This window comes from Talpa europaea (assembly GCF_964194135.1).
Source record: "Talpa europaea genome assembly, chromosome: 10".
Taxonomy (NCBI): domain Eukaryota; kingdom Metazoa; phylum Chordata; class Mammalia; order Eulipotyphla; family Talpidae; genus Talpa; species Talpa europaea.
This window is the reverse complement of record NC_140077.1, coordinates 90,622,869-90,644,296: the sequence shown is the minus strand read 5'-3', so window position 1 is coordinate 90,644,296 and position 21,428 is coordinate 90,622,869. Positions and strand designations below refer to the sequence as shown.

Below are 21,428 nucleotides of genomic sequence, written 5' to 3'. Positions count from 1 at the left end.
TAGCAATGGTCTAAGTTGAACTAAAATATTTTGACCCTTAAAATGTTAAATATTCTGTACATGTATTGGTATGCATAGGTATATGTACAGTTAATCTTCATTATTCACAGATTCTGTATTTGTGGGTTGATCTGTTTGCTAAAATTTATTTGTAATGCCAAACTTCACACTTCTGGCATTTTTGCATTCATTCCCAGACACGTGCAGAGTAGTACAAATGTGAGCCTCCTATAACACTTGTTCCCAGCCTAGGTTCTAGAAAGTGATGTTGGATTTTGTTCTTATGCTATAAACAAGTGCCTGTTTCTCATCTATTTAGTGCTATGTTTTTTGCATGTCTGTGTTCTAGCTGGTGATTTCATTGCTTTTAAAAAGGTCCAGAGCACAGTTCTGAAGTGCTATCTAGTGATCCTAAGTGCAAGAAGGTTGTGATGGGTCTTGTGGAGAAAATGCACGTTAGATAAGCTTCATTCAGGTGCAAGTTAGAGCGCTACTGGCCCTGAGTTCAGTATTAATGAACCAATGATATAGAATAAACTGCGTTTAGTCAGAGATGCACAGCACACAAAGCTGAGTATTAATCAGGTATGGAAAACTGTGTGACCAGACTCACAGAGACCCAGCCCTGCATCTTCCCCAAGAGCAAAGTCTCAGTATTCACCACTTTAGTGTTCAAGTCAACTTTCCAGAACACAGCTACTGTAAGGAACAAGAATCACCTGCATTTATCAGTGAATAGGCTATATAGTCGACATAAATATCTGAAATAGTGTATTACCTTATAAGCAAATATTGATTTAGACATTGATCAAAGGTTTTAAAAAATTTTTAAAAATTTCTTATCAACTTAATCTTAAAAATTAAGTCAACAACTGCCGAGAGAAAGCTTAGCTGGAAGCAACCAGCTACACTGTCATCCATGTCTCTAATTCTAAAGGGTAAAACATTAAGAAATCTGGAGGGGAAAAAAGTATTTTGGGATAATCTATACCCTGATACAGGCTATTACTAGAAGCAGAATCTTAATGTACATATGTACACAGAGGGATATGAATCACTTGGGAAAGTAGAAAGTCTAATTTTTGCATTGTGAGTAAGTTCAACATTTCACAGATGTCACTTAGCCTAGTTAATTACTAAGTCTCTAGAAACAGTGGTACATATTCTATTATTCATGTGAGCTGTATCTTTAAAGGGGCATATTGCTCTCATGGACAAAGGTACGTTAACAAATTCACTGTAACTGAACTTCCAAGTTATTTTCCCTTAATAAGGTTCTTGTGCGTTAAGAAATACAGCATAATTTATAGTGAAGTTCTTGGCACCTTCTTTTCGTAAGTAAAAAGAACTATGGTAAATGCAGCCAACTCTGCACCTGTTGCCAAGCTTAAGAAATAAAACATCACCCACACAGTAATCTTACCAATTACCACTGCCAAGCAAGACCTTCTCTCTACCTGTTAACCTCCCTCCCTCTTAGAAGAAATGATCACTGTGGAGTTGATGTCTATCATTCTCATATATTTAAAGGTAATCCTTACACATATTTTTGAGCCACTTGAAAAAATAACTTTGTAATACCTAATGAAAAAAACTTAGTAAGGCTATAGAACACAAACTATGTCTTAAAACTTATCAGAAATTCCAGTCCTTATTTACTTAAGCATGCTCTGGAGAGAGTACATTAAAGGAACAAAGAGATACTTATTTTATATGTAAAGTTAACTGAAATGAATTCAAGTTCTTGCTAAGTCAACTAGCCATTGTGCTGTCATGCATACTAAGAGGAAATAAAAATAAACTCACCTAGAAATATGACACAGTTGCAAGAAACTATCTCTACCTTCTAAGCCTCAAAAATAAAAATGATCTCTTGCTGGTTGTACTTATGTTTAATACAAACCAATTTATAAGCATCTGTCCTCTTTGGATACCTCAACTTTGTGTAAAATAAATACAAATGCTGAAGTCCTACAAACAAGTGACTTCAGAGTCTTTCCCTGGAGGGGACAAGGCTGACTGCAGAGGGAGGCAGTCAGAACTCAGATCCTTGAAGACCATTGATTTGGTCCAGGTATTAAGCACTGGTGCAGTTAACGCCTTTTTAAATAAACTGAGGTTTATATTCTTTCCCATAAAGCAGATCTATGGTCTGGAAAGGAAATAGTTAATATTTGAAAGAGACTAACTTCCCAGTGCCTTAAAAAATTCCTTACCTGGCCATGCTCTGTCCTAGCCCCAGGGCTAAACCAATGGCTGCAGAGGAAAGAGAAAAGCAGTTAGCATAGACCTTCCAGAAAGCATATGTTTTTCACACCATCAATCTGCAAGAGTTTTAAGAAATGTATTTGCCACCAGCAACCAGCAACCGAGCCTTAAATATGCTTTATTTTAATGGATGTTTCATGTACTTGTAGACATACACCAATTTTGACAGAAATGCAAGAGTGCTTATAACCCAGTAATTTTCAATTTAATAAGCAAACTCAGAATTACATTTCCATTTAATTATGTTAACATAAACTGCTGGGACTGTATTCATTTTAAGAATCAATTCTGGTTATAAACTCTAAAATGCTATCAGCTACCACAACTTAATTATAGCATCATTACAACAAATTATGACCTTTTGATTGTTGGAGTTAAAAAAAAAAAAACAGTAAAAATTCAGAAATATTATAACCTCTGGCAAGGCCCCCAGGAAAATTCACTTAAAGCCCTCCATGTGAATTCTGGAGCCTCGGCTAAAGGAACCTTGAACCCTTCCTTCTAGAGTTATAACAAACTGGATTCCAACAGAGAAGTTCAACACTAGTCATGGCACAGTGGGGTGCAGCCTTACCCTGCCTGCACCGTACCCCCTCCATACTGTTTCAGTTGCCCCTTAGACAGTCATACTGGCCTATCTGGTGGACCAGGGCAGTTGTTACCATTTTCTAAATCTAGAGGTAGTCTGTATAAAAACTCATTGTCAACATAACAGACCAGGAAATTGAGGCACTGTGGCAAAACTGAAAACACTACAATCATGAGGAGCCATGCAATGTTATTTTATTATTATTTATGCTATTATGTATAATGTATCTATATAATGACCATATTATTTTCAATGAACAGTAACGAGTACCTCTATGTAACAAGTTCATTTTAGATATATGACATATGTTATTTCCTACCCTTACAAATAACTTACAAGGTTATTCTCATGTTCCTAATGCAGAAATGAGGTGCTGAGGTTAAGTTCTTTGACAAGGATGTGATGATATTCCTCATTCATTAACTTTTCTATGACACAAAAAGTTGATTCTACAGCAATGCTTAAGGGGCCCTTCTCAATTTCATTTCTTTTATTAAGTGACAAACGTAAATCCAGAAGTTCAGCTTAGTGTGGTTGCCTAATCATGGGTTTTAGAATCAGAAAGATCTAAGATTGGATACAAGTTCTGCTGCTTACCGGAGAAGTGAACTCTGACAAATTATAACACTTTTATTTTCTAAGTCTTGGTTTATTCCTCATCTGTAAAATAAAATTAACCCCACCTCTCTTATTGTGTTGGAAGGCTTGCACAAGACTAAGAAACTGGCACATAGTAGGTTTTTAAAAGAATTTTTCTTCACCCATGGTACACAACGTAAGTAAGAACTCAATTTTTATTCTGTGAGTTTCTGCAGTAACTATTTACTCCTAAATATCAGTAAAGATACCAGTGCTTATAGATAATATTTATAGGAACTCAGAACAAGGTTAGCATGTTATCAAAGACATAATGATGCTTAATACACTTGTTTCTTTATTTGAGTTTTGCTTGTGTGGAGTAGTGTGTGACTTTTAGAAAAGTAAGATTATCTATACAATGGGGTATAGCAATGCTTAAGAGAAGTAGTAAAAAACATTGAAGAGACTGGTGCAAATAAAAATAAAATAAAATACACCACACTATACAATGAAACATCTTCAGCGCCTTGAGATGTTTGATAGCTAGTTTAATAATCATTCTGTATTTTACATAAGCACTTTTTTTAAAAGTCAAATATAAAATATGACTTATTATCCTTATTCCATAAGTAAAAATTAAGACATATGTAAGCTAAAAGACCTACCCAAGGGAATTACAGTAAATCAGAGCAGCAATTGATCCAGTATATCTTATTTATCTCAACCTAAAGTTAAAGCCACTTTCACTATGCAGCAAGAGTTGCTAAATTTCAAAGCGTGCAAGTATTCCCAATGAACATAACCTTTAATCCAGGCAAATCTTGCTTTAAGCAAACTCGATATTTACACAAAAGATAAAATAAAGGGTGAATATTTGCTTTATAAAGGAATTCATCATAGGATTACAAGTAGCTACTGGTGTGCATTTAAAGTAAGTTTTCATTTACATTCAATTTCTCAGGTAAATATCCTGCAGTTTAAAAGGAAATTAAAGAAAACTATAAATACCAATTTAAAATCAATTAATAAACTAAGTCTGCTCAATTTAAAACAAGCATTTAAGAAGTGATTGAAAAAGAAAAGAAAAAATTCTGGTACAATTTAAATAATTGTACTTAAATGCAGGTGGAGTGAACAAGGCCCCCATTTAATGCCTTAACTACTAAAAAACAGGCAGTAATTTATTAATTTTATTTTTCACATTTTAATATATGTATTTCCAGGAGGTCAACAGAATGGTTACATGTGAATTTCAAAACTCAACATGTTATTTTTACACACAGAAAATAAGCACTAAATTCTCTATTTTAGTTAGATTGAGAGTACTGTGACTTTTGTGTACCTCTCTGTTAGGGAATAATTATTAGATGGTAAATGGTAGGTAAAAGAATTATTTTATCTGTTATTTTATTAAAGTAATCATATTTTCATCATTATGAAACTCTGCAAGGTTTTTTAATATCTGTACAAAGCATATTAGTTTGCCCCTAAAACCTAAGGCTCCAAATTCAGACATGTAGGCAACAAAGTTGACTGTTCAACAAATTTCTGTCAGTAATTTTTCTATAATGGAAATTATTTTAAAATGTCATTTTTACATTTTTATTGACCTATCTCCACTATTTTCATAGACCAACCTGAGAACTTTCAGTGAAGTGAGCTTCTCCACACTGAGCACCATGCTGAGTGATGTTCTATTAATTCTAAAAGCATCCTTTTCCATGCCTTGCTCAGTAGCTGTATTTTTCTGGAAGAGTCATTTCTAGGTACCATAAAGTTTGGTAAACATGAGACCATACAGCTACATGGTTTCAGAACTGAAAATTCCTCAATATTATTGTTTTAGAATCTGTAAACTATTTCCCCCACTTATTAAAATCTATTTTTAAGTTTGAAACTCTATTTCAGACATCCCTATGTCAGACTGCTTTTAGAGATGATCTCCCAAAGCAAATTAAATATTGACTTAGGAATAGTGATTAACTGAGTGAAAGTAAGAGTAGTGCTTACTATCCAATTAGGGGTTTCTAAATATTTAATAATTATTTTCCATTACAGGTTACAGACTACAGGTTATTATAGCTCTGAGGCAAATACAGTCAGGATTACCCAAAACCACAGTTAATGAATACTGTCTCTGTGCTCTTATGCCAGTATCAGGAAGGAGTATGTCTTTCCAGCCCTAGCCAGGAGTAGAATTTGATAAACTTGACCTGGGAGCTTAGGATTTGATGTGTGTGCTGCATACCATGAGAAACTTTGAGAAGAACTGGACAAAGCTTCCGAGCTTGGCAAATTCATAGCCCATTAAGGGAACTAAAGCAATTATATAATAACTATATTTAAAGAGTGAGGTAGCACATACTATAACTGAACAGAAAATAAAAACCTAAAAAAGAAAAATTGAAGGTGTAGAGAATTGCTGATGGGAATTTGGGGAGGTAAGAAACCAAAGATTTCTTAAAGGAAGTATAGTATATACAGTAGCTGCCATCTCAACAGCCCTGGAATTGACTACTTTTATGTGATTAAGTCAGTGAACTAATCCAGTATTTGTTTAAAACATTAGTTGTAGGATGTTCTATTATGTTTTGTGAAAGTCTTCTTGACAAGACAGGTACTCAACCATTTTTAATTCTAAAATATATGTTGGACTCTAAATACCACTTTGATCACCGTGAATCTAAATGTATCCAATCAGGTACTCTGGAATCTAAATCTCAACCATGAATTAAAAACAAAACAAAACAAAACAAAACAAAACAAAACAAAACAAAACAAAACAAAAAAACAGGACATAGGACAATGTGCCAAAGTAAGGTCAGCATGTGGTGGTGGTGATGGGGTGTCTTCCTTTTCTCTAAAGTAGAAGAAAAGCAAGAATCAGCAGAATAACCTGGGCTAATCATTTTCAGAAAAAGCATGTATGTGGAAGAAAGATCTGAATATTGATTCCCTGAAAGCTACTGGTTACTGTGCATCTTGGAAACTTGTACATTCTGAGGTAGTAAATGCCTTGTCTGTTCTGCTATTAGGTGCTGCCACATTCTGAGTAGCACACACCCATGTGCCTGACTTTACAACAGGAGACAGGATGAATGAAAGAAGGGCAACAGGCTGTGTGGAGTTGTATGTCTGCACAATTACAATCTTCTATTAAAGGAGTATTAGGAGACTTTCAGATACTGGGCTTGCCCCTAGGACAATGAAGGACAGAAAATGAAGCAGAATGTGGTCAGTTTTTAAACTATAGAGAAAGGTGTTGGGAAACTCAGTTGGGACACCATGTGCTCATGCCTGTGTTTATCTGTGTGTGAAAATTGTTTCCTTGTTAAATAAAATCACACACAGTTATATCCTATGATGTCTCCTTATAAGACATTTATAGAGTAAGTAAGGTCTACCAAGCACCTTCCTCATATCCCCTACCTACATAAAGAATACCTAGGCAAAGGACAGGTCTGAAGAGAGGCAGGAAAATATAGATTTGCTAAGAGAAGGGGTTTCAGCTTACAAATTACCATTTAATTTGAAGGAAAGTCCCATAACTAGGAAGCTGAAGGTTGGGAAACCAAGTGTGGGAACTCTTACATGGAAGGAGGCAGTGGTGGCATAGAAGCTAGACTTCATGGGAGCTATGGCTAATATAATTAGGGTTCTAGTTATACCTTCCCCAGAGTATCTCTCTGTTGCATCATAAAGAAATAAAATACTTGGGGATAATTTTTATCAAGGCGGTGAAACACTCTTACACTGGAAACTAGAAAACATTAATGAAGGAGATGAAAAAGGACTCAAATAAATAGAAAGATATATCATGTTTAAGAATTGGAAGAATTAATATTGTCAAGATGTTCAAAGTAATCCACAGGTTCAATGCAAGTATAGAAATATTCAATCTAAGTATTAGAAAGCTATAACAATCAAAACAGTATAGCTGGGACTAAAAAGAAAAAACTGACAATGGAAAAGAATAGAGCCCAGAAATAAACCCATGCATATATGGTCCATTAATTTATGATAAAAGAATGAAAACTATATGATGGAGAAAGGGTTAGTCTCCTCAATAAATGGTACTGGGAAAACTGGTCACATGCAAAAGAATGAAACTAGACACCTATCTTAAACCATGCACAGAAATCAACTCAAATTAAAAGATCTGAATCTGGGCCTTCCTGGTGGTGCAAGGGGTTAAGCACAGCACTATGAAGTTATCCAGAAGCCTCTGCAGCAAAAGTTCGATCCCCGGCCGGCCAGGGCGCAACCCATATGGCACAGCAGGCCTCTCCAGGCTCTCCCGCTGCTCCAGGAGGTCAAGAGAATGGTTACATGTGAATTTCAAAACTCAACATGTTATTTTTACACACAGAAAATAAGCACTAAATTCTCTATTTTAGTTAGATTGAGAGTACTATGACTTTTGTGTACCTCTCTGTTAGTAATTTTAATAAACATTTAGTTTATCTGGGTTAACAATTTCCTATTAAAAGAAACCTATCATACATTAATGATTAGACTTTAAATGTAGATGTAAGGTAGGTCTTAAGAATAGACCTACCAGTGTTTTCAGTCAATCTGCCTCTTCTGTTCCCCACTTTGTCTCTCGTAAATCCTCTCACCTTCCCGCACTTCTGGCCTGTACCCCAGTTCTTGTATGCATAAATAAATAAATCTTTAAAAAAAAAAAAGACCTAAATCTAAGACCTAAAAGCCTTAGACTCCTAGAAAAAAACACAAGGGGTAACTTGATGGCCTTGGCAATTGTTATTATTATTATTTTTTTTTGATACCCAATGCAAGAGCAACAAAAGCAAAAATAAACAAATGGTACTACTAAAAAAGTTGCTGCATGGAAAGGAAACCATTAACAAAATGAAAAAGCATCCTATGGATGGGTGAAAATACTTGCAAACCACACATCTAATAAGGTGTTAATATCAAAATATATAGGGAACTCATAAAACTCAATAGCAAAAATCCAAATAATCCAGTTAAAAAGTGAGGAAAGGAGGGCCTCCCCGGTGGCACAGAGGGTTGAGTGCAGCACTGTGAAGCGGTCTGCAACCTCTGCAATGCCGGTTCGATTCCCGGCCAGCCAGGGAGATACCCACATGGCGTGGCAGACCTCTCCTGTCTTGCCCGCTTCTCCCCTCAGCAGTGCTTTTGGTCATCTGCCTGTTCTGCTCCCTGCTCTGTCTCTGGTGAATTCCCTCACCCTCCGACGCCTCTGGCCCAGTTCTTATATAGTAAATAAATCTTTTTTTAAAAAAAAGTGAGGGCCTCCCTGGTAGCGTAGGCAGTTAAGCGCAGCGCTGTGAAGCTGTCCACAGCCTCTGCAGTGCCGGTTCGATCCCCGCTGGCCTCAGAAGCTACCCACATGGGGAGCAGACCTCTCCTATCTCGCCCGCTGCTCCCCTCAGCAGTATATTTCAGTCAGTCTGCCTGTTCTGTTCCCCACTCTGTCTCTGGTGAATCCTCTCACCCTCCTGTGCCTGTACCTGTCTCTGGTGAATCCTCTTGCCTCTGGCCTGTACCCTGGCTCTTGTATAAATAAAATCTTTTAAAAAAAAATAGTGAGCAAAGGATCTGAATAGATATTTTTCCAAATAAGTCATATATATGGTGAACAGGTAGATGAAAAGGTGCTGAACATTGCTCATCCTCAAGGAAACGTAAACCAGTACCACGATGGGCTATCACCTCATACCTATTATATTAGGATGTCTGCTGTCACAAAGACAAGCAATGACAAATGCTGTGAGGATGTGGAGAAAAGGGAAGCCTTGTGCACTGCAGTGAAAACTGGTGCATTCACTGTGGAAAACAGTAGAACGATTCTTTAAGAACTTAAGAATAGACCTACCATACCATACTCATTACCATGAGCAATCCTACTTTGGCATATACGGCCAAGGGAAATGAAATCACTATCTTGAAGATATCCGCACCCCCATGTTTGCTGAAGCATCATTCATAATAGCCAAGATGTGGAAACAACCTAAGCATCCATTGACAGAGGAGCAGATAAAGAAAATGCAAATGCATGTATATCTCAACGTGGATAAATCTATAGGTCATTATACTAACTGAAATGAGCAAGACAGAAAGATAAACACTGCATGTTATTCTCATATGTGGAATCTAAAATCAGATTAAACAAACCTCAAACTCATAAAACACGAGAATGATAGATAGCAGGAAATGGGGGAACAGAAGAGTGAGAGGCTATAAATGGGCTCACACTTTCAGTTATAATGAGTAAGGGCTGAGGATCTTATGCACAGTATAAGACTATAATTAATACTATTGTATTGTACACTGGGAAGTTGTTAGGAGTAGATAAGTGTTCTCGGGGGGGAAAAAAGGTAAATATGTAGGTAACAGATGTGTTAATTAACTGGATGGTGCGAATTCTTTCACAATGTGTATGCATATCAGATTATCACATGTACACCTTAGACATATCGCAATTTTTGTCAGTTATACCTCAATGAACCAAAAAGGGAGGGAGGGAGGGAGGAAGGAAGGAAATCTGTTGTCATGAATGTATCAGTTGTAATCTTTGAGTATAAATCACAATGATAGTCTTCCAAGAAGCAGCAAGGAGAACTCCCTGTCCATGTGGATCCATCTGGAGGCGCACTGAGAATTAAGTGCCTATTTCCTGAATAGGAGCTCTTGTTGACAGAGCCGGCCTCCAAACCATCTGTATGGTATAGCAGACACTTCTAATTTATAGGCCATCTACCACAAGGAGCCAAAGCCAGATCTGATTAAATTTTCAAGCCACTTGGAAATCCTGGATGAAATTTGGAGAGAGGCAAAGTGACTGAATGAGATTTTCGAGTGGTCTCCTTTGGCTGAGGCAGGAAAGGTACTCCACACCGTATGTCTGTGTGGAGAGAAGAGTGGGTGTGGAGGTGGCAATAAGCTTGAATAGGACACATCTGTTAGCTGCTTCCCAGTCGAAAGCATACTTTTATCCTCATTTTGTTAAGGGCAACTATGCATCAGATTCAAGTCATGAAACATGATTGATTTAAAAATTTGCTAGATATGGGCCTCCCCTGGTGGCGCAGTGGTTGAGCGCTGGGCTGCAAAGCTGCCCGCAGCCTCTGTAGCGCCAGTTCGATCCCTGGCCGCCAGCGAGGGTCCCACATGGCGCGCAGACCTCTCCTGTTGCGCCCGCTGCTCCCCTTAGCATTGTGTTTCATCAGTCTGCCTGTTCTGCTCCCCACTCTGGCTCTGGTGAATTCTCTCACCCTCCCGCACTTCTGACTGTACCCAGTACTTGTATAAATAAATAAATAAATCTTTAAAAAAAAATTTGCCAGATACCTAGTCTCTTGTAGTCTTTGAAAGTATTGGTTACCAAGTAACACAGTTCTGGTCATGAGAATTAAGGAGTGGGTGAGTGGTTCTGAAAAGAAACAAACTTTTGGTTCCATCTATTGTTAGATTTGTATTCTGTTACTTGAATTTAGAGCATTCTGATAAAATGGTGGTTTTTGTCAGTCTTGACCAACAAGGACGATCTTGAAGCATCTGGGTAGGAGAAAAGGCATGCATGAGCAAATCCCAGGAGTGCAGGGAAGTAGAGGCTAAATCCAGGGAGTAGAGGGAGAACAGAGAGCCAGATCACGAAGGTTATGAGGGAGAGATCACAGATACGCTGAAAAGGTAACAGGAGGAAGAGATTAGGGAGAGTTTTTAATGATGTGCTAAGGAGCTCTCTCCACTAGCAAGAGGCCACATGGGCAGTTTTATATATTTTAAGATTTATTTATTTATGCATACAAGAACAGAACTGGGGTACATGCCAGAGGTGCGGGGGGTGAGAGGGTTTACTAGAGACAGAGTAGGGAACAGAACATGGAGACTGACTGAAAAACACTGCTGAGGTGAGCAGCGGGCAAGACAGAAGTCTGCTGCACCATGTGTGGGTCACCTCCTTGACCAGGGATTGAACTCGTGCTGCAGAGGCTGCGGATAGCTTCACAGTGCTGTGCTTAACCCCTTGGGCTACCAGGGAGGCCCTGGTTTCATTTTGAGCAAATAAATGCTCTACTCTTTGTTGTTTTCTTTCAGTTTAAGTGGGAAAAAAGACTGAAGTTAGATCTTACAGAATAATTGAAAAAAGAACGAAATCAGCTATTAAAATGGAAGGTTATGATATTGTTAAACTATATTTGAACAATAATTTGCTTTGTGTTTTTTAAGGAGTAGATTTAAAAAATAGGACCTAATGGATGCTAATATGATTACATGCAAGAAAAAAAAATTGATTCAATAATTCATGACCCTCCATACTTTATAGCCTTTCTCAAGTTCAACCAACTTCACAGGGGACCTATGGTATTCAGCCAAAATATAGAATGTATTGAGGCTTTCCAACAAAGATGTACTTAGAAACAGAATTAACATCCAGATTGGGGTAGGGCAGGAAGAAGGATGAAAGAGTAGGTAGGGACTTGATGTTCCTTTCATGCAGTGAAAAGTTGAATATTTTAAGATAATATATGGATGCAATAATGCATGGATTTCAAATTCTAGCACAACTAAAACAAAAGAATGACAGCCTTTTAAAACCCTTTAACTTTCTGCTTTGCATTTCATTAAGATGTTTTTGTTAATTGGCACATATTTATTGCTTCTTAGGTACAAATTAAACTATCTTTACTAACAATAGCTGCCAATTTCCCCCCCAAAAAAGCTGCAGAATATTCCACATGGCTATATAAACACAATGAGTACTCACTCATGGTGATGAGAATCTGGAGAAAAGTGAACCATCCTCTTGTTATTTACGGGGCCCGATGTGGTCACCTGAAAGGAGATTATACACCAAAATCAAATCACATTTGAGTTTGTAAGAAGACAGTGACTAATAGGTGCAATTCCATTTGAGGACATCTACTCAAAAATTCAGATGATAACATCACTTCTCACAACCTAAGATAAAATTGCAAGGACCAAAAGTATAATTTAAATTTGGTAAGGAATGTTCTGTTTGTTTGGGTCTAGTGTAGTTCCACTGCTAGAACTTTAGACTATTTTAAAGTATCTTTATAACAGAAAAAAAAAATATGAGCTAGATACCAGTGTCAGTTCAAATATAGTTAAATTGTGTATACATTTGATTATATGTAGGGAAAAAAAGGTTTATTTGCTTAGATTAGTGTTGAGCAGATGCCATTTCTGAGGCCCAACATATTTGAGGTTAATTCTTAAATATAACAACATGTCTCACAGCGCAGGCATTTATATACACACAAAACTTAAGTCAAGGGAGTGTCTACTGTATAGTTTTCCCAGTTGATTAGAAATTACCTGTTTATTCACATAAAACGAAATGTAATTTTACCTAAGAGAAAAACGTTCCTTTATTTCTAAGTAAAATTAAAAAGTTGACAAAGAATTAAAGGTTCAGTATTTTTTTTACATTCCTGCTACTCCTATTAAAAAATTCACAGCTTTCCTATCTTATCAAAAGAAGGTCATCAACACAAACGCCAAACAGGAATGAACCTAACATCACAATCAACTAAACATAAATATACAGCAAAAGGATTTAAATCATGCTGTCATAATAATAATTAAAACAAAAAGCACTCTATAATCTCTATAATGTCAGAAGTTCCACTTAAAGGACAGAATCAAAAAAAAAAGGTGGGGGAGAGGAAAGCCAGGAAGAGACGGAAACTATCTCTGAAGAACAACTAACACTTCCCAATATGTATCTCCTCTTGTATCAACTGGGTGACAAGGACCCCAGCATCCACTCTGAATTCCAAAAAATGCAAATATTGCAAATATGCAGAGGTCGTGGCATTAATAACCCCACAGTCTGAGCACCACAAGTGAACTCGCGGCTCAACTTCAGGACCACAGCCCGCACGCATCTCCAAATGAGGTTTTCATGCTATTCCAGTGGGTCTCCCTGGAAGACAGTAATCCATTTGCTACACTGTGGCTCTGAGAAAAGCCGACTGTGCCTATGTCATGCTTTGTTAGAGGTTCATGATCACATTATCTCATGGTGGACCTGACACTTTTATTCAGTTTACAGTATGCTCTATGTACAGGCGACTTATTTCCTTTGCCAGGGCTGCTGACAACCTTTTCCACACTATATTAATCTTGTTTACTGACTTTATCTTGGTACAAATATCAGAAAACTGAACTTTTTATCTCAGAGAAAGAATAAACAACGTGTTGACAGAAGCAGAAGCTATTTTCAGGGCTAAAATTGCTTGTTTACCTGAAGCTACACTTATGGAAAAAATGTTTAAGTCTTGCTCTGGCTTGAAATACATAATCTGAAATTTAATAAATGAAGAAATTTCACATACAACCATGTGATAAATTGCCTGATGAAAACAATGCCACCGACTACAATAAAACAGCATTTATAACTAATTTATACCACAATACAAATGTAAGCTTTCAATCTAGTCAGAAATAATCATACCATGTATTTCTCAGAAATCATATCTATATCTACTTAAAAACTTTAAGCTCAACTTCAAATGCAGAAAATAACTCACAAAAGATATATAGTATCAAATGTACATATTTAAATAACTTTACATTTTACCCAATACAAGGCACTTAAAAAATAGAGGTAGATATTCATTATTGTTATTTCAAGTCAATTTCTTTTTACTTTGAAAGATAAGCAAATAGGCAGAACTTAGACTTAAAAAAATTGAAATACAGCAACACTGAGATCTGTGCATGATGATTTTCTCAGGGTCAAGGTCACTTGGTCCATCTCAGGAGTGAAATGTTCTTATAATGGGAACCTACTGCTACTGTAGTGACTGGATACCCTTTACCAAAATCTACAAATCAGATCTGCATACAGAATTCACTGGAGTTCCAGTTTATTTTAAACCTGAAAATACATGTTTAATGTGATTAACTGTTAGTATATATTCAAAGAATTATACATTATCAAGAAACCCCAGTCATAAAGAATTGCTTATAAAAATTCATAATTCAGAGTTAAAAATAAACCAGTTTTAAACATCAGAGGAAAGTATTAATTTCTATTAAACAACTGTGTTGATTATTCTCAAAAAATGCCTTTATCACTTTAGAAACGTCTTAGAAAGAAATCACAAATTAAAAAAAAAATCCTATCTCTTTAAATATACAACAAAATATCCACATAGTAAGATTTATTTGTTAGCTTTTATTCCACAAGATTTGATAGGGAAGCAGGCACTCTGCTCTTCATGAGAAACTAATCTGCACAGTCCAACTCTTGTTACTTGCCAAAACTCTGGTGGCAATCATTTATATAATTAGCCAATATTTACTGATGACAATCTTAGATATCACATTGTATGTTCTGCATTCTTATGATTCATTTGCTAAATACAACTACACTGACAGTGACCTTAGTCCTAAATAAATTTAGAATATTCCTTTCATTAGCAATGCTTCTTACATATTAACTTTTTTTAAAATAAACTTGAAATTTAAAAGAAATAGATGCTGATAGCTAAAATATCAACTTCTGGCTTTTCAAAGACTATGAAATAAACTAATACTAAAGACCACAATGGACTAGATTTTTGATGTTGCTTACAATTAAATTATCAACCTCAGAAAGCAGAAATGTAGGAGTGAAAGATGTGAATTTAATAACAGTTGTACAAATACCATTATCAAAATCCATATGGCCAATTCCCGTAAATGGGAATTCTAGCTAAATGACACTGCCAACCTCCAATAAAAAACAACCAGCTATCTCACTAACAAAATGGGCTTACTGAAAACACCAATGGCAAGGCAATTTGGAAAGTGCAGTCTCAAGGCCAAGAACTCCCTTACGTAGGTGGCACCCTCTTTTATAGCTTTTAGAAGGGCATTCATTAGGTGAGGACCCTCCTTCCTTCGTCTGGGGCTTAGAGAAGGTTGGCCTGCTCGGTCCTGTAGCTTCTTGACAGTCAAACTTGGGAACTTTCCCCTAGCCTCATGACCACCTTTATGTAGGGAGTCTATATAGTAATTTTCACAATATCAATAACAAAATGCTGTTTCTCAAATTTACTATAGTCAAAACAATTTCATCTTTCCATCATTGATTGACACTAGGTGTATGACTTTCTTCAAAAGATAAACAGAACAGTTGCTTGTATATCTCATTGTCATTTTCTTATCACCAAACCCCCTGCTTTCCAACCCATTCTTCTACATTAGATAGTGCAATAAATCACTTCCCAAATCTGAGACACTCCAGTCTTTGAGGATTAAAAAGAGGTTGTCTTATCCTACTCGCATTCCTCATGATCAAGATTCCTTCCATGAGTTAACAACGTTTTATGTCCGCCTTCCTCTTTTCCTCTAGTACAGCTATTCCACTTCAACTTTGCTCATTTTTCTCATTTATATTTTATTTGCTTTCCAAATGCTATTCTGCTTCAGGGCCCACACTGACAAATACTTGTGGTGGCAAGTTGCCTTTTAAAAGAAGGAATTTCAGATTTTGTGAGGACTGGTCAATCTATCTGTCCAGCTCCAGGCTAGAGGAAGACAGTACCTGAGTCTCCTTGCCAGTACGTCAGATTCAGAAGTTACTCACTTCTCCAAGGACCCTTATTAATTTGACTCAACTTCTCTGAAGAAAGAAACAAGCCTTTAGAGTTTAGCAGGCTCTGCATGAAGGCCCCTGGTACATTCCACATGTGTCAGATATCCATGATGGAAATTAAAGACAGCAACTCAATGAAAACAGGCTTAAAAATAGGACTTGAAACCCTGGGGGTAAGGGCAGGAGAGCAAAGAAGTAGAAGGAAAGTTTTGTAGTTGGTAACCTACACATTTGTCATTATTAAAAACCTAGCATAAGAAAATAATATTCTAAATGTTTACAGAAACTGATTTTCATTAGTAGCTATTAAAATGAATGTATAAAATGTTTATCTTTTGGCCATATATTTAAAATAAAGATTCTCCAAAAGTAGTTCAAGTGAGGGCACCTGAGCTTTATATTGGTTTTTTAAAAAGATCTGTTATGAGACAGCTGGGGGAATGAATAAAATATTTCATTGCGTCATCTCTTCACATATACATTATTATAAAAGAGTCAGAAATGACAAGCAGCACAATCTATTTGGGGTTAAAAAACATTCAAAAAAATAACATTACAAGTATTTTTAAAGCAACATACAAAAAAGTAAAAATTTTCTTTAGAATTACTTTTAAAGAAAATATAAAAAAGAGACCATTTAAGCAGCATACATAGCTATCATTTATAAGATTAAAGGTAAACATAGGGCCTCCCCTGGTGGCGCAGGCAGTTGAGCCCCGCACTGTGAAGCTGTCTGCAGCCTCTGCAGTGGCGGTTTGATCCCGGCCGGCTGGCGAGAATCCATAATGCATGGCAGACCTCTCCTTTCACGCCCGCTGCTCCCCTCAGCAGTGTATTTCAGTCAGTACGCTTGTTCTGTTCCCCACTCTGTCTCTGGTGATTTCTCTCACCCTCCCGCGCATCTGGCCTATACCCCGGTTCTTGATAAATAAATCTTAAAAAAAAAAAAATTAAAAAAAAAAAAGGCAAACATAGTAGTTACCTTATTTAAGAGGAATAAGGAGGGAACAATCACCTCTGAGGAGGGAGTTACATGCGATTACATGCGATTTATCTCTCCCTGCTGCAATCACCTAACCAAAATTCTAAATTCAACTTTCTAAATCACTGCTTTTCACATGTCAATTTTTCTCATTCCAGAGCCTTTCACAGCTGTACACTGAAAGTAAAATTAAAACTAATGAAAAATTCATTCAAAGTCCTCCCTAATCTGATCCTTACTTTCCAGTGTCCTCCCTCTTTCCAGCTCCTTGCGTGGTAACCGACCGCTCCTTGTTCTAAACCCAAACTCCCCTACTTGATATTTTTCATCAAATATTTAGTACTAGTTACCTATAGTGTGTATAAAATTATGCTTTTACATGTACTATATGACAAGTGACATACAATTCGCTTGTATTGTTCCACTGAACCAAACTTTTTGATGTCATGATAAAGCCCTGAGTTAAGGGAACTCTATTTCCAAGTGTTCTTTTTTTTAAAAAAGAAAAGTAATTCATATTGCACCTTCATATGTCGAGATTTCCATTAAAGTAAAGTATGAATTATGCAGTGGCTCAGTAAAAATCCTCCTTACTGGGTACAAGAAAGGGAAGGACAGAAAGTGTGTTCAGCATGCTCCCTGGTACCTGGTAAGAGGTGAGATATTAGGAAGAGGTCACTTAAGTCTCACCTACCAGGAGCTTTAGCTCAGGCCTTGTCCTCTAAGAAGAACTCTTCAGGAAGGACACATCCTTTTCTGAAGAAAGGCAAATTACTTGAGATACCAGGACTAAGTTTATGCTGATAACTTGGTTTTCTACCTGAGAAAATATCTCAAAGTTTGGAATTTTGTAGAACCTATTTTGTAGAAGCTAGTGTTTCTTAACACTAAAAAAAGTTAGGCCAGGTTTTCATCATCATTCATATCTTTATTTTATTTTTTTTTTCATTCATTCATATCTTTAAATAGACCAACATTCATAAACAATCTCGGTCATTATCAGCAGAGCTCACACTGATAAAACTTTTAGAATAACTTCCACTGGGATCTATCATGTGTGGCATCTGCTATTCACAGCTTAGGTGTGGTCTGAATTATCCTGCAGTGGGTAAACCTGATATTTGTCAAGGTTAAGGATTCTACATGGTTGCCTTATATTTTTAACTAGGCAATTTTTAATCCTCCTTAGAAGGATGTGAGCATGGAAAACCACAAAGAAAATGTGATAATGTCAAGAACAAATATGATTATAAGTAATTATTATTGTCATTAGTGACAATCACACTCCATTAGTGTTCTTGCTTTTAAGATGTTTTCACCAGCAAGGTAGTTAGAGTGAATAGACTTCATTATTCTTAGATACAAGATAACAAAACTGACATCACTGAAATAGGGGTCCTGGCCCCTGAGCACAAAGATCCACAGAGCTGGATTTGAACCGAGTTGTTGTCCTCACAACCTACTATGTTTTCCTACACAAGGGATGACACAAAGACAATAGTCTGAAACAACCAAAAGAAGTGATATCTGTATTGGGGATTGGTACTCAGAAATACTGGCCTGAATCTAGTTTTGGAAATTCTTCAGTCCCAAATTATATATCCAAGGACACGCTGGTCCTTCCTTGTGTCTTTAGGGTAACCTAAGGGGATATTTTAAATAGAGATAAAAGTGAGTGAGGTGGTACCAGCAAGGGTTGTCAGCACATGCTATGGACAGACTGACAAGAATAACACATGGCTCTGCTCCTAGTCATTACAGCCAAAGTAGCAAAATACTAAAAAATGTGCTGGAAAGGAACAGATTTTCTGTGATGAGAATGTGTGAAGGAACTTGAAAAATTAAACTTGGGCTACTTTTTCCCTCAAAATCAGAGCTCTCCCACTAAATAAGAGTTTATACCTTCAAGCCAAAAAGGTTTTGCAGAGAGCAACAACAAAAAAGTTGCAGGAAATAAAGCACAGAAAAAACACAGTTTCCTCTGGGTTGAGTGTCATCTTACCAAGCAGGGCCAAAAGTGTGTGTCACAGGGGAGATGTGAACCTTATTGTTGCCAGTTGCAGAGGAAGCAGGGGTGAAGGTGAACTTTAGGTAATTGGGAAGTCATCTTAGTGCATATTTAAGTAATTGTTGCACATGTATTTCTTTAAAAGAATTGTCAAATGCAAACTGATAAGGGCTAGAAAGTGCAGACATGCACACAGACACTAGCAAGTGTCATGTTTTTAATCTAAACCTCAACAGTGTCATTATTTAAAATCCACACTTTAGTTTTTTACCCAGTTAAAAATCAGTCAGCATTAACAATTAAGAATTAGAATTATTGGCCTATTAGAATAATAATACTTCTAATTATTAAGGGCATAAATTCTCATTTCTGGTATACACTAATAATGAATGATCTAGATATTTTAATAGAAAACAATTATTTATAACACAATTAACAAACAAATACTCAGCAAAAAATTCTTTCATACTGCTCCATGGCAATAATTTTCTTTTTTGAGTATGATACTAAAAATTAACCAGCTTAGAATGATGGCCTAACAGTGATTAAAGAAAGAATTTCACTTTGCTGTCCAGTTTAGTAGCAAGCTGTGAGTGGCCTCTGCTGGCTGACCAAAGGCTTCCTAAACCACTCATTCATGATGCTTAAAATATACATGTTTCAAGAAACAGGATATGTCAGCATATGTTTATGCAAAATCCATAGTGCATAAAACCCGCCTTTTATAAGAGTAAATACCAAAGCAGTAAAAATAAAAGTGCATAAGAGGGTGTAAAACTTAATTTCAGCAATGTACTTAGATTATAATCAGAATCTATATATTTTCTAATAATTCTAACACATACGTAATATTATATAGGTTATTCTATACAATGCATATCAAGCAATTCACATCTACATTTAAAAATACTTTCTTGCGATCCATTACACACACACACTCTCACACTCACAGACACACACCTTTTCTCAAATTAATAGTTAGGTTTGGCAAACTGAATTTACAGGAAAATACATAGAAAAACTGAATTAAAACATTTTAAAGAATTTTTGATTAAAAAAGCATTAATATTTTATATAATGGTTTATGACAATGCTATCCTAAAATCATAGTAAAGCATTTTAAAAGATTTGGGCAGAACTAATATTATATTCAAAACTTAAAATAGCACTTAAGAAGTTGAAACCTCACTAGTGCTAGGTAATATTAATTCAGTAATCATAACAAGGAAAAAGTGCTTCAATTTTTGCACAATAGCTTTTTATTAATAAAAGTCCCCTGGGTTTGGCAAAATTTGTAATTTCTACAAATTTATCTACTTAAACATACAATTACATATTTGATTCAATTCATACTCTACCCTATCTATCCACTTTATACATACACACACACCATGAAAATGATCACATATGCCTAATGATGTCAAAAGGTGGCTACATTTATTTTAAAAAGTTATTGTTCTCACATGTAATGATATTCTGGTATATTTCAACCCTCATTTCAGAATTCAGTCCCATTATCTTGCCTGTTCACAGGGTTAGCTAGCTGACATATAAGATAACCCTCCATCTCACTAGACACCGCTGGGATATGACACACTGACCCACTGAGAGCCCTTGTTATTAGCCTGAAATATACAGCACATGATGTAGCTCCTGCCAAATAATTTGTTTATAAAAATGCTTTCATCTCTCTGAACATTCAAAATGCTTTTAAAAGTGATGTTCAAGTATTTCAAGGAATTTCAGACAGCAAGTAAAAATTCTAATGAGTGTCTGAGGCTGTCCCTTCTACCTCCCTCAGTTCCACAGAAGGGAAGTCATGTATAGAGAGCAAACTAAGCTAAACCATGTTTTCTCTTGGAAAACAGTCTATTATATTAATATAAAGACAGTCTGTTATATTAATATAAATCAACAGAACTTAAGAAACAAATAGGGTATACTCACTAGTTTTCATCTCTAACAGGAGTTACAACATATTGAAAAGCTTGTTACATGAGAATTGCTTTTCTTTTCTAATAGAAGAGATGAGAGGTAACACAGTGGTAAAGATAATTGTGATATTCAACAAATATGCTTGAGGACATAAAAAAGTCATTAAGGTAGTTTTTTTGGACAACAATTCTACCAAGTACACTAAAACTTTACTTAAAGAATGTAAGCAGACTAAGAAAACTTTTAAGTCCTTTGTTAGAAATTACTTAAATTATTTTGATACTTGAAACATATGATCAACATTTCAGTAACTTAAAAGTATTTCCTTTCAACATTAAATGACAATGCATCATAAAAAATACATACATCTTTTTGGATTGCATATTATTTTATTGTTTCTGCAAACTAATCAATTTTTCCCTCCTTAAGCTGACAGTAATATTGTATGGAATCTTAATCTACATTA

At 36.1% G+C, this 21,428-nt stretch overlaps 1 protein-coding gene across 1 annotated transcript in view; it reads right to left on the bottom strand.

The window, feature by feature from the left end:
- GPATCH2 (G-patch domain containing 2) overlaps nt 1-21,428 on the bottom strand; it is a gene marked incomplete at both ends in the record, with an annotated part of 146,848 nt that overhangs the window by 33,512 nt on the left and 91,908 nt on the right. Inside the window, 2 exons of the mRNA XM_084246165.1 lie at nt 2,217-2,256; nt 12,195-12,262. Coding sequence (XP_084102291.1) covers nt 2,217-2,256; nt 12,195-12,262 — 108 coding nt within the window. The remainder of the gene's footprint in view (nt 1-2,216; nt 2,257-12,194; nt 12,263-21,428) is intronic.